At 36.2% G+C, this 12959-nt stretch overlaps 1 protein-coding gene across 3 annotated transcripts; it reads left to right on the top strand.

Annotated features, from left to right (window-relative positions):
• Window positions 1-7600: 7600 nt before the first annotated feature.
• On the top strand, window positions 7601-8674 carry LOC106674360 (glutaredoxin-C3-like). Of its 3 annotated transcripts, none has more exons than XM_014407006.2 (4): window positions 7601-7710; window positions 7795-7911; window positions 7983-8087; window positions 8310-8674. In XM_014407006.2, the coding sequence occupies exons 1-4, from the start codon at window positions 7687-7689 to the stop codon at window positions 8619-8621; spliced, it is 558 nt and encodes a 185-aa protein (XP_014262492.1). In that variant the 5' UTR covers window positions 7601-7686; the 3' UTR covers window positions 8622-8674. The 3 variants fall into 3 exon arrangements, with proteins under 3 accessions (XP_014262492.1, XP_014262494.1, XP_014262493.1); XM_014407008.2 differs by having other exon boundaries at window positions 7964-8087; XM_014407007.2 differs by lacking the exon at window positions 7983-8087.
• Window positions 8675-12959: the final 4285 nt, after the last annotated feature.

Below are 12959 nucleotides of genomic sequence, written 5' to 3'. Positions count from 1 at the left end.
TGAGAACTTTATTACGGCTTATTTGCTTGAAAAAGAATCATATTTAAATATTTAAAGCATTACATATTATGTTAGGAGTATATGTAAACTAAACATTTAAATTAATAATAATAAATTTTGATTTGCAATAAAATAGCCACTCTCCGTTCAAAAGACAAATAAGGAGATAACGCACAAAAATTTCAGAGACAAAATTCAAATGGAAATGAAATTTTCAAAATACTAAAGACGTTTTAGTGGAATTGTGTTTGAAATTTACGCAAGGGGAACAATCTTCATGGCGTTTTCATTGAAATATTTTCCGCTAAAAGGGTTCAATTGACGACAATCGAGCGTCGAGATGAATGGGATTGTTGGGAAAGCCCCAGTTCCATGTCTTGGCCGTATTGAGGTAAAAGTGAAACTTTCCGAGTTGGAAATGATCATCCTACTATTCCGAACAATTAATAACCAGGAGGCAGCAGGCCGAAGACAATGCGCCGCCCCGCCTTCTTCTGTGATCAACTTTACCGGAAAAGTTTGATAAGAAGTTTGTGGTCGCGGTTCGGCTTTTATTTTATTTTCGGTCGCATCGGCGGCGAAAGCATAGAAATAGTTTTGGAGAAAACATTCTCTTCGGCCCGTTTTCCGTTCTATTCTCTTTGGTCAATTTTGTAGCCAACTTCAAGCATACTTTTCGTTCCGCTTCATCAATCTCTTCTTAACTAACAACACACGTATATTTTTATAAAATATTTTTATGTTTATATTACATAATAAACAACTAGATATGCACTACTACTTAACTTAATACGTCAACCCAGCATTAATCACTTGTTATTTACCATTACAGCTAAGTAGTTCATTGAGTTAATTTTTATTTAATGAAACAAAAACTTGAGTAAAAAAATCTTTTTTTCTTGAAAGCATGGTTTTAAGTCAAGAAGATCTCGTCCATTTCAGATGTTTTGGACAACGACGGACGTAGCGACCTTTTTCGTAGCATAAGGCCTAGGTGTACCACTCTCTGTTATCCATGGTGGATATAGCAGTTTATGCTGAGACTTCCGGAAGTCTCGATCGAAGGTGGTGGTCGACGTACAAGAGGTTCTTTTATTGCTCTTACACACTACGGAACCTCCATTTAACGGGAACACAGTCCGCAATACAAGAGATCTCTCTAAAACAGTCATCAGAAGGCTTCGTGAGATCAGCCTAGTCTCTAGACATCCCGTATCCAGTTCTCTACTAGGCATCGAGTAGAAAGGTGACGCAAATCAGCATCTCGCTTGGACACTTGAAAAATGGGGGGGTTCCCCTTCAAAGGTCAGTACCGGCTTGGTTTGTAATAATAAATGACATAGAGAACGCTTAGTTTGGTGTGCCATGCGTCAGTTACAGCCTTTTTAAAAACAGTCAGATATGAATTGGGTAGAATCAAGGCCCATGTGCGTACCGAACTGATCGTGATATAGAATGAAACTGCACTAACTCTTGTTCTTTTGAAAGCTGTGGCACCATTCGCTCCATTTGTTGGGGATAACTTCGTGTTAATGCATGATAATCCTCGACCGCGTGTCACCTTACTAGGAGGATGTAGCGATTACCACAATAAACTGTACAGCACGTTCTCCTAACTGAAAACGTATGGGACATGTTAAAGAAACCGTTTAGACGTCGTTAGTCGCCTTCAACAAATCGTGAACAGCTTCAAACGGTTCTTGTTCGAGAATGGGATTCTGTTTCACAATTCGAAATCCGATCGCTTGCTTACTCGACGCCTAACAGACTTAAAGTCCTCCGCGAGGCTAGAGGAGGTAAAATTAATTGGGGATAAGTAACCATTGTAGAATCTTAAATGAATTAAAACATTCTTGTATTATTAACAGTAAATAAATGCATGACAGTAACTTAAATTTAATTAAACGAATATTAATTGATTTGGATAATTTGGGTTGATATAAAAGTGTAGACCTCAATGAACAAAACGGTTGCTATTGCCGAGAGGATGGGTTTTTCCTTTTCCGCTGGAAAGATGATGGCAGCCCAGAATGAATAGGGAACACGGGGCGTCGGTGGCCGTAACGGTTTAGCCGTTGACACGGTGCTCATCACTGTAAGCTAAAAGTCCCGGGTTCGAATGCAGGGCCGCTGGATCGAACCCGGGACTTTTAGCTTACTTATACATACTTATAAACGGGCTTTTTTTCACCGGCACTCTGAGGGTTTAAATGACCCTCTCCTGTTAACCCTCGTAAAAAAACAAAGAACATGACCTCCTCAGCTGCGGATGGGGAACGAAGATCTCGTGTATGCAGACCGCTCAAGGTTTTTCAGCATGACCTTCGAAGAGAAGTTAAGATGGCCAGATATGTTGAATATGAAAGTCCAGTTCAAATGGCCCTTTCTTAAAATGATGTTGTGCCAGGAATTATGCTAGGTTAGATAGTGTACAGTTCGGCAAAAAGAACGCACCTGAATAAATTAGGCACTACATGCAAAGGCAAGCAAGGCTTAAGACTAGTGATAAGCTCGTTTAGGACATGCTTGCTCCATAGCATCTGCGTGAAATCTGGAAATCTCCCCCTGAACTAAAAAGAGAAGAAATAATGGTAGCAAAATGCTAGCTCAAAGGCAAGGCCGGGCAATTTCTTACATAAGACCCTTTTCGATCCTAACTCCTGCGAAACAACCGACCTCCTGATAACCGTTCGAAGCCACAAGAGCCAAGGAGATTTTAGCGGCCCGAAGAGTAGAACCGAACCAGGTAGAGGCAGAGAAGCTACCCGCAACTCCCTCCCCCCCGATGATTACCCTGCTCAATCGTAGGTGGGACATGGCAAAATTAACGAAAAACGAAACACCCCTTTATGCACATGAAGCGCTAAAGATAAATATAGAGATGTTGTTGCAGAGTATTGCCACTGAGTCCGAGAGGTCCGGAATGTACACGTGAGCGTCTGGTCCGCTTCTGTTTCTTCCTATAATTCGCGAGGTCCGTCGCTTATGTATAACTTTAAACTAAAACGCTTTACTGGCATTACAACGTGAAAGGAAGAGCCCAGTCCCGAGAAATATCGAGTATTATAGGGTGAGTGTGTGACGTCTGGAGAGTAAGAGTTGAAAAGGGTAGGTTCGACCCCGCCCCGAGGAATATGGAACACTCTGGGGGAGTGAATGTGATCAGGGAACTTTGTTTGTGATGATATGTATTGCATGTGTTGTGTCTAATTTGTAGTTGACAACCTGAGGTACAAAAATGAGAGGTTAGCATTTGTGGGTATCGATATTGTTTTAAAAAAAAGAAGAGAGTCATTAACAGGTCGAGAGCTTAAATAGCTGCAGGTTTAAATTGAAAAAAATTGACCTCTTTAACACCGATTCTGATCCAATCCTGAGGAATTCTTTCCCATTCAACAAAAACAGCCGGTCTTAGCTCTACTAGGATATTAGGACTTGCGTTTCGCATTCGAACTTTTCGCTCAACTTGGTTCAATATGTCGGGTGGTGTGCGCGCAGCGGTAGACATCGGTAGACATCAAAACGCGTTTTCTGCTGACGGTGTTCTATCAGGAGGTTCCGGATGCCCGCGCGGCCATCAATCTTAGCCGCGGCACGGGGACCAAAAAGGGGCTTCAGCTGGCCACACCAAGCACTCAACTCAAACCCCATTCAACTAGTTATCCAAAATACGTGCTCTATAAGGCCTGCCATTATCCTGCATTAGCACCATTCTCTTCACGATGAGGGAGACAAATGGCATTACATGTTTCGATTATGTATTGCAAGTACTTAGAGATCTTCCTCGCCTAATAACCAATTCGGTGCGGGCGTGCATGGAAATTACACTCCAGAACATCAATGACCCACCGGGGAATGCCAACTGAGGAACCATACAGCATTGGGCGTACCGTTCTCCTGCGCGTCTCCATATGAAATTATGCCTAAGTGTAGATTGAGTCACTCACCTCATCTGTAAAGAGAACGCGGAACCAATTTTCCAATATTCGATTCACATGTTCCTGTGTGACTTGAAGCCTGGCCATTTTTCTGAGGTGTGTAATGATAGGTCCACGAGCCGGGTGCCGGGCCCTGAGGTTATATTCAATGAGCCTTCACCTAACAGTCCTGTCCTTCAGCCTAACACCTAACAATCGAAATATTTCGGACTTATTTTATTAGATTTCTTAACTCATTTTCCGTAAGGCTGCGGTTTCGTAGAGCCTGATGACATATGAAACAATGAATGATGCAATTTTACTTTTTGTGCAAATGGGATTGATTAATCAGTACATAAGTAAATAAAGCAATATACACTTACTTTATATTATTAATTTCGACTAACATATCGCCTAATTATATGAAACTAATGTAGAAAGATTAGGGATTTGATTATAATTCAAGGTATATAAAATTTAACTGCTTCAATTTGATACTAGCTGAAATATTAATCCTGTCAACAATCTGTCAGCAGGTTAATCTTCTTTGATCATGCTTATCCGGCCTTACTTCAGAGAGACTTGAGTAGGTCAAGTGCAATATATTCCCGCAATCAAATGTTATGAATGAAGTGGTGAAATGGCTGAATATTAATTTAATTAACAAATATTCGTAGAATTTAGATTAAAATATCTGATATATAACAAATTTGGAAGTAATTGAGCTATTATATTAAGTATTATATTAGAGATACAAATATAATAAATTTATTTGAAATAAACGCAGAATCGGTTTTTCTTCTTAAGTATAAACGGAAAAGTATTCTGATTAATTTAGATTTAAATTATTTACAAATCAATCAGCTTTTTGTCGAGAGTATGCCTTTAGTTACAAAAAATTTTCATCTATTTTTGAACAGGTTGAAGACAATAAAATCAAAAAAGAAAGCGAAAACAATTTAAAAAATCATTTACAAAAACATACTATAAGATACACATACCATCGCTCCAATGTTTTTATTATTATTAAGTGGTCCCTAAAATTAAATTACAAACAAGAAAAAATAACGTACCAAGACAAAGAGTGTGAGGCATAAATTGCGTTCAATTCAAGTCAAAACTAAACGAAATTAAAGCTGGACTTAACTTCACTTTTATCTGACTGCATTGCTCCTTTTTCATTTTCCGGATTACTACTTATCCTCAAAATTCAGAAGAAGCGAGTGAAAAAAGAACGACTCCTGGTTATAAACATATACCGGCAGACCGATCGAAAATTCATTTTAGTATTTGATATCTCCGAGTTGGCAAACTTGTATACAAAAATGTATTTTATGCACGGCCAACGTTGAGGTTTTAACCCTTAGATATTTATTGTCGGGTGCTTGTAACATATATCTCTCTTTGCTCTGATACCAATATTTATGCATCCACGATCCAGGAAAAAACGTCAAGGAACTAATTTTCCTATTCACAAACGATTCCAAGTCAATAGTGTCACACGTACGTTTTATGCTTAACCGTACTCACTGCTTAAAAAGTAACTGAACGAAAATTTCAAATATTTGCACCTTTTTTTAGCCGAATTACATGGTTAGATCAGTTTTGTTTTCATCGCTTAAATGTAACGTGGTAAACATTGATAACAAACCATTCTTGGGTGGAATTTATGAAAATGATACTATCATGTTACCCGCAAGTAATTTTCACCTTAGACGAGTGGTTCGAAGATATTGGGCTTTAACAAAGAAAGGGTTCATTTTTCAAATTTTCCTATCTACACACAACCAAACACGCACACCTAAGGGCCATGCTTAAACTACTATTTCAATATTCTTATGTAAAAATAATTAAAGAATGTATTTTATTACACAGTATAATATATTTTTTATTTGTTAAATTTTGTCTGAATTATTAACGAATTCTGTTTAATATATCTAACAGACATCTCTAGATAAGGAACATGTCTACTTCAAAGAAGACCTAATAATAGACGTACATCGATAAGAAGCAATCAATTGTTCAACAACTTGCCATCTAAACAACGGATTTAACTATAATGTAGGAGTTTGACAATGCTTTAACTTATACATGACGGGTTATCATCCAATCTCCGGCCGATTTTACGAGTTTCACTGTGCTGTTTTTTGCTTGTATTAAAGAGTACATAATAATTCATTAAAACTGAATCACTTGGAGCAAATTTATGATAACTAAAGATCATGATATCATAATCAAATGTAAGTAAGTCCTATCAGCAGAAGTTCATGTATTGATTTATTAAGAAATATCCTGGAATGGAATGACGGAAGGGTGAAAAACCGTCCATGTTCTTGGAAATTCTCGAATTGTTGCCGAAACATCCGCTCAGAAACGCACAATTGTTATTTTACTTTCACTAACTTAAATCCCTGAAGAAAATGTGAAAATGTTATTGCCTTGACAATAAAATGGACTTAGATTAATCCAAAAAATAGCAAGACAATGCATCATTATCAGTGTAGAAACAATAAACAGCGAGAAAAACTGTAATTCTCTGTGCCAGTAACCACTTGCCTTATTTCGAAAACAAACAAAAAATTAAAAATTCAATATAATTCGACTTGCTTTCGTGACGGAATATTCCGCCAAAGACCCGTGGATACACAGTCACTCACGCAAATAATTGAATTCTTACAAGTCGAAAGTTTCAAACTATATGTGCAATTGGGTAGGTACCTAGGTATAAGATAGTAGTACGCCGATTTTTCGCCCTTATCGAATTACACACATTTATTACATTAAATAAAATAAATAGCTTGACACATTTTCATTAAGTTATTTCACAGTCCCTTCAATCGATATTTTACCACCCATACTTACAGACTTTTTCTTTCCCATTTCGAGTGCGCGAGATTTCTCCCTTTACTACTTAACATTTAGATACTATTGGATTTCCTAGAAAATTGTCGATTCTTGTATGAAATAAGCAGTTCTTCACATATTAAGATTCAAGGTCTAGGTTGCTCAAAAATGGATCCATCGGAACATAGGCTTTTCATAGCTGTTTCAACCGAATTGCATAGAATATTTTATTCTATCTTGTCTCTTCTAGACATAGTTCAATATAATTACAGTTCAGCTTTTAATTCCTTTTGTTGAGTACGATTCTCTCATTTTCCAATTGTGTTATTTCTATGTGTTTTCCAAGTCCAATTGAGTATTTTTACCCTCCCCTTTACCCCTTTACCCTCTTACTAATGTTTGCTAATTACTCATGATTCTAATGTTTTTTTAATGCGACTACAGTTTATGCAACAAAATGAATTTGAGCCTAAGTAATGTGCCGAGCCTCATTTTTAGCAATTACAGCAACCCTAAGTTTGGGCCTGACGCCCTTCCAAAATGAGTTTTTTCGATGGAAGTACACGGGCACCCGAGGTCTCAATTCACGAGCCCCCAAAATGGATTCAGGAAGAAGTATAATAAGCTCTATAGAGCTGCAGTGCTCGGGTACCTCCTCCAGTTCCTAGTATCCACCAGTATGTTTCATAAACTTTCACTGATCAAAAGATCCCACTTAAAAATTTGATCAAAAATGAATATCATTATATTCACTTAGTGCATGAGTACTGTTCATGTATACCTGTTGTAATGGCTGAAACTCAACGAAAAAAAACATCAGCTGGTATTGAAACGCAACAGTTTGATCAGTTTGTTGTTTGTTGTTGTCGTCGTTGACTGTGGTTAGTTTTTAATTAGAAATGATTGGCAATGTCAATGATGTCGAATGATATTTGGATGTTTTACAATGGTAATTACCTTCTTTTCTGAAGAAATTCTATGGATATTAAATATACAAGTTAAATCAATTAGTAACAGAAATGCATAATTAAAGGGTTCCATGTGCTGCAAACCAAAAGTTGTCAAATCGTTGCTTGAAAATATAATAGAATCGAACAAAATCGTCATATTTTCAAAGTCCAATTGTGTCTACTGCACCGATGTTAAAACCGTGAGTTCATACATCTTTTAAATGCGAAAATATTTAATAACTTTTTTCATAGTTTTTATCAATTTAAACAGATGTTTTCGCAAATGGGCGTAGGTTATGCAGTTGTAGAACTAGACCATTGCCACAATGTTCAACATTTGATAAAATCGCTCGTTAATTACACTGGTCACTACACGGTACATTATTCCTTGAATAAAATTTAGTATTATTTTAATTTGCATTGCTTCTGTAATCCTAAAAAGGCTAAAGTGAGAGAAAATAATGTTCTAAACTCGCCTTATATAGCTACGATTTTCTATCTCGATAAAACCCAGAAGAATTAAAATTCTGAATATTAAACAACAAAAAAATATTTATTTCCGTCTTTAAATAAGTTGAATTCTTCGGTCGTTTTCCAGGTGCCACAGGTGTTCATAAACGGTAAGTTCATCGGAGGTGAGATCGACGTTTTTCACATGAGGGCCTCTGGAGAGTTGAGAACATTGTTGCATAAAGTTTTTCATGGTCTGGCGTACAACAAATGTCCGATAGATGTTTTACAGCCTTGCACCCCAACCGTAGTCGGTCCTAGGGCAGGCCTCCCGAAAGCCTGGAGCACCCCCGAAGCTTTCACAAAATACAAACCAATAAGCTATTCGATGAGTACACCTGTCAAGCAATACCCAATTTACAGGAAAGAAGATCATATTTTGTATCCAGAATATCGTTAGTAAACTTTCTCTTTCCTGTTATTTTTTTTAATAAATAATTGCTATTTCCTTTTTGAAGTTAAATTATTTCCAAGATAGTTATTGATTGATTTGATTTTTTGCTCGTTTAACAGAAAAAAAAATGATAAGAATGTTTCTTTGAATGTTTTTCCATTCCAGAGTATCAGCTGAAAATAATAAAAAAAATGTAGAGTATTTATTGTAAGTTATATACTCTCTTCAATACATATTTATGCAAATATGTAACATTTCCAAGTCTATTTGAAACTTTTCACGAGTCAAGTGTATCCTTTTCCAAATTAAATGCAATCCTTTCCATATGAATTTTTGTAAAAAAAAACCATGCAAAGCATATGGGACTCTTTACAATTCAATTTGTACCCGTTTTCCGTTTCAATTGTTACCCTTGAAAAAAATTAGAAGATTTAACGAGCTGTGGAATGGGTGAAGTTGTTGGGGCCACAGAATTCACAGGGATAAGCGATAGAAATATTTTTTTTTTCAGACTTCTATTAGTACCAATTATACAGCAAACTTACATAAATTAATTTTCGAATTTTTTTTTTTATTAAACATTATTACTCGTTTTTAGAGGATGAAGGAAAAAATTAGAAAACAAAAAATTGGACAAATTAAATTTTGTGCAGTAATCTATAAAAACGTGTACAAACTGTATAACTGGTAAAAATTGCAATAACGCCAAAGTGTGTGTATGGATTAGTGTCAAAAGAGCGTGTTTTTCTTAATTCAAATTTATGTTTTGGTTTCATAGCAATCGGAGTTGGCAATAAAATGGTGCTATTCCAAGGGAATCCGGTATTTAGTGATGACGATTGCGATGTAATATATTAACTCCATCGCATCTAATCGAGTTGGTATCAATGGGTTGGCTGTCAGGAACTGACATATGTTCGTTCTTTTGTTTCGTTGTGACAGACCGGCTTTATAATAAAGGTAACATTGATCCATTTTGATTTATTTGATCGTAGCGCACAGTCGAAATTGCTCCCGAGTAAATAAGGATTTAACCAGCAATCTGCAACTTTCTGCCCCGTTTTGGCGTCGTAAACAGACAATCTATCATTCGTGACAGAACTGTCAACGAACTAAACATTCGACCAAGATGAATTTACCCTTAGCTTATAAACTTAAGCCTTTAAGAATTGCGTAAAAAATCATACATTTAACATGCACGTAAAATTAATTATAAAGTAGTAGGAAAATAGTAAATCAACGTTTAAAATGTCACGTTTGTTCATGTATTCTTGATCTTCATCATCCATAATGTTTTTACTATTTTATCGTAGATAAAATAACAGGCACAATTCAAACGAGTGGATCGAGGTCACGATAGCTCAAGTGGTAGAGCAGCGGCGTATCAAGCCGAAGATCGTGGGTTCGAGTCCCGCTCGTGTCATTGACTTTTTTTATCTCAACTGAAAACCTTAATTAATTGTGAGATATTAATTGGTCAAGCGGATCACGAAACTAGTGAATTCAATAAGTTTAAAATGAAGTATACTTCACTAAAGCTCTCCGTGGCCATTTCATTTGTCGCCGGGAATCAAATTGATTACACGACATTTGAAAAATGGCAAAAAGGAGGGAAAATTCAAAAGGTGTGGTTGAGATGGGTGGGGGTGTCCGAGTGGTTCGAGGTCACCATAGCTCAAGTGGTAGAGCAGCGGCGTATCAAGCCGAAGATCGTGGGTTCGAATCCCGCTCGTGTCATTGACTTTTTTATCTCAACTGAAAACCTTAATTGATTAAGTTTTATGTTTTAACCGTACTAAAAGTATATATTTAATGATTGATGTTTATAGAAACCCTTTAACTCCTAGATGGAATGAAATGTGGATGATTTGTTAAAAAATCTTTTGTTTTCTGTACCAAATTGTAGATTTTAGATATTCTGGTCTATTTAAACGCAATAATAAAATTTATAATAGTTTATGACAAATGATTTTGATTGGTATCAAAACGGTGTTATTTACCCCTAGTGATGTGAGTATTATGCATATGCAATAACAAATAAATTGTCATTTGATCAATCAACATGGATTAATTGAACAATCCTAGATTTAGTGCCAGGAAATATGAATTATTATTGGTTGGGATAGGACATACTGTTGTAGGAAAATTCGTTCGTGTCGTGCCTCAGCTCCCGCTCATTACTACTGCTTTCTTTACGCCCGTCCTAATTGGTCTCCTTTTAAATCTGACGATCTGGGGCTTTCTCCAGGTGATAATTCAATGGTAATCCCCCCTGGATGCACTGGCGAGGGGTACTCAATCGGTTTATGTTACCACTAGATGGACAGGACAAGTTGGTGGTCTTTGTATTTCATAGACCAACAAAAGTCAAGCCGCCTTTATTTAACCCTCGATTTACAGGACAATACCGTTAGTTCCACATTTGAAGCTTGGTTTCTCAGCATAAGAAGTATTAACCACAGTAATGCAAACATCTTTAAAAAGTGTATTAAATGAAGAAACAAGAAGATTTGACAGTCTCTGAGATTATTTGTATGAGAGAGGAAAAGTTTTGAATTGCTCTGAAAATTCCGGATTATCATAAATTTTACATTTCCTCTGTTTTAAATTACAAGCATGTCACAAAGAAATAAAAATGGTGCGAACTCTAAAGGAAATGTCCGAAAAAAGGAGTCAAAACTGTGAATAAATTAAGTAAAAGTTGGGAAAACGCGATTTAACGGCATAAGGTCCGATTTTTTCTAAAGATGCAAGAACAATCATAACTCCGTATTGAAGAACGGTAGGACTTACTTTGGCAGCATTCTACTCCATTTTCGATTATGTTTCGCCCAAAACAATTTGGGTTGGTTTGTCCCATTTGATTCGGCTGTGTAGTTCATTTAAATGTTCCCCCTTCCATCACGCTCAGAAGTCCTGCACGATTCGGTCTAACAACTGAAATCTATCAACTCGATTCGATAAAAAAACTACATGACGACTCAATCACAAATTATCTAGAAGACCTAACTCCAGGCGAAGCCACTGACTACTCGCTGTGGAAGGCCATAAAAAAATTAAAAGGCCAATCGCCTAAATTCCTCCATTAAAAAAAGAGAATGGTACTTGGGCGAGAGATAGCAGGAAAAAAGCTGAATTGTTTGCTAGTTACCTTGCTGAAATCTTCAAACCAAATGAAATCATCAATAGCAGCTTACTTGAAGTAACAACCACGCCACAAGAAGAAAATATAAAGCTAGTTTCACCTAAAGAAGTAGCACGAGAAATTAAAAATTTACCTGCTAAAAAGACTCCAGGATATCACTGGAGAAATACTAAAACAATTGCCAAAAAAGGGTATAGTTAAACTAACATACCTATTTAATGCTGCAATCAGACTGAAATATGTTCCCAGCATCTGGANATAAATACATTTAATTAAAATTGTTACAAAAATCGATATTTTCATCATAAATGTAGATGTAAGTTAGTTTTTAATCTTATATTGTTCTTGTTACATTAAAAACGTTTGAGGCAATAATAACCATAAAAATCCACGGAAGAATTATTTTCATTCTTATACGTTTTGTTCTTAAATCTATTTTTTCATTTATAAGGTCCACCAAGGTAAAAATGTACGGCATAATGATTTGTAAAAGCTGTTCTTCGGCTGGGACAGCGGAAGACTACACTAGCTGAAGTAAGAGATGTATTCTTCCTTCTGCCTGTGACAGTCTATTTCCACAAAAAGGACATTACTCTGCCTCGAACAGTTTTTAGGAGCAGCAGTAACGGCCTCTTTCCGTCACGGTTATAGCACGACCTCTGTACCAGGCAATTGTTTGATTTATTTATGTATATATTTTGTTGTGGGCCCTCGGCAACGGCACATGCTTGGCCGGTAAAACATGTGCTCTACCGATGAGTTATGTCCATAACGGATGTCATTATCATCTCGTTTATTATTAAAAATAAATTTAATTTTTACTTGAGATTTTAAGCATGTGTTCTTATGGTTCATCTCGTTTATACAAATCTTAAGCTAAAATTTATCGTTTTTTAGATGAAGTATTATAAATTTTAAAATATGACATTTTTACGTTTTACTCCCATCGACATAAAAATATGGGTCGAGAAAAAATTATATTAATATGGACACATAAAAAAATTAATGACTAAATTAATCTAAGTTCGTTCGATATAATAACAGCCCTATTATAATTTCATTTCTGCTAAAGAAATATACATTAAAATTGACTTCCCAAATACAACAACCTTCTAGCTGATTCAAATCACCCACTAGACATAAACTGGCATTCATCAAGAACAGAAGAAAACACTAGAATTAACTAGTGAGAAATTCAA

This window comes from Cimex lectularius, unplaced genomic scaffold, assembly GCF_000648675.2.
Source record: "Cimex lectularius strain Harlan isolate CLEC.00 unplaced genomic scaffold, Clec_2.1 scaffold380, whole genome shotgun sequence".
NCBI classification, from domain to species: domain Eukaryota; kingdom Metazoa; phylum Arthropoda; class Insecta; order Hemiptera; family Cimicidae; genus Cimex; species Cimex lectularius.
This window is presented reverse-complemented; position numbering and strand designations above follow the sequence as displayed.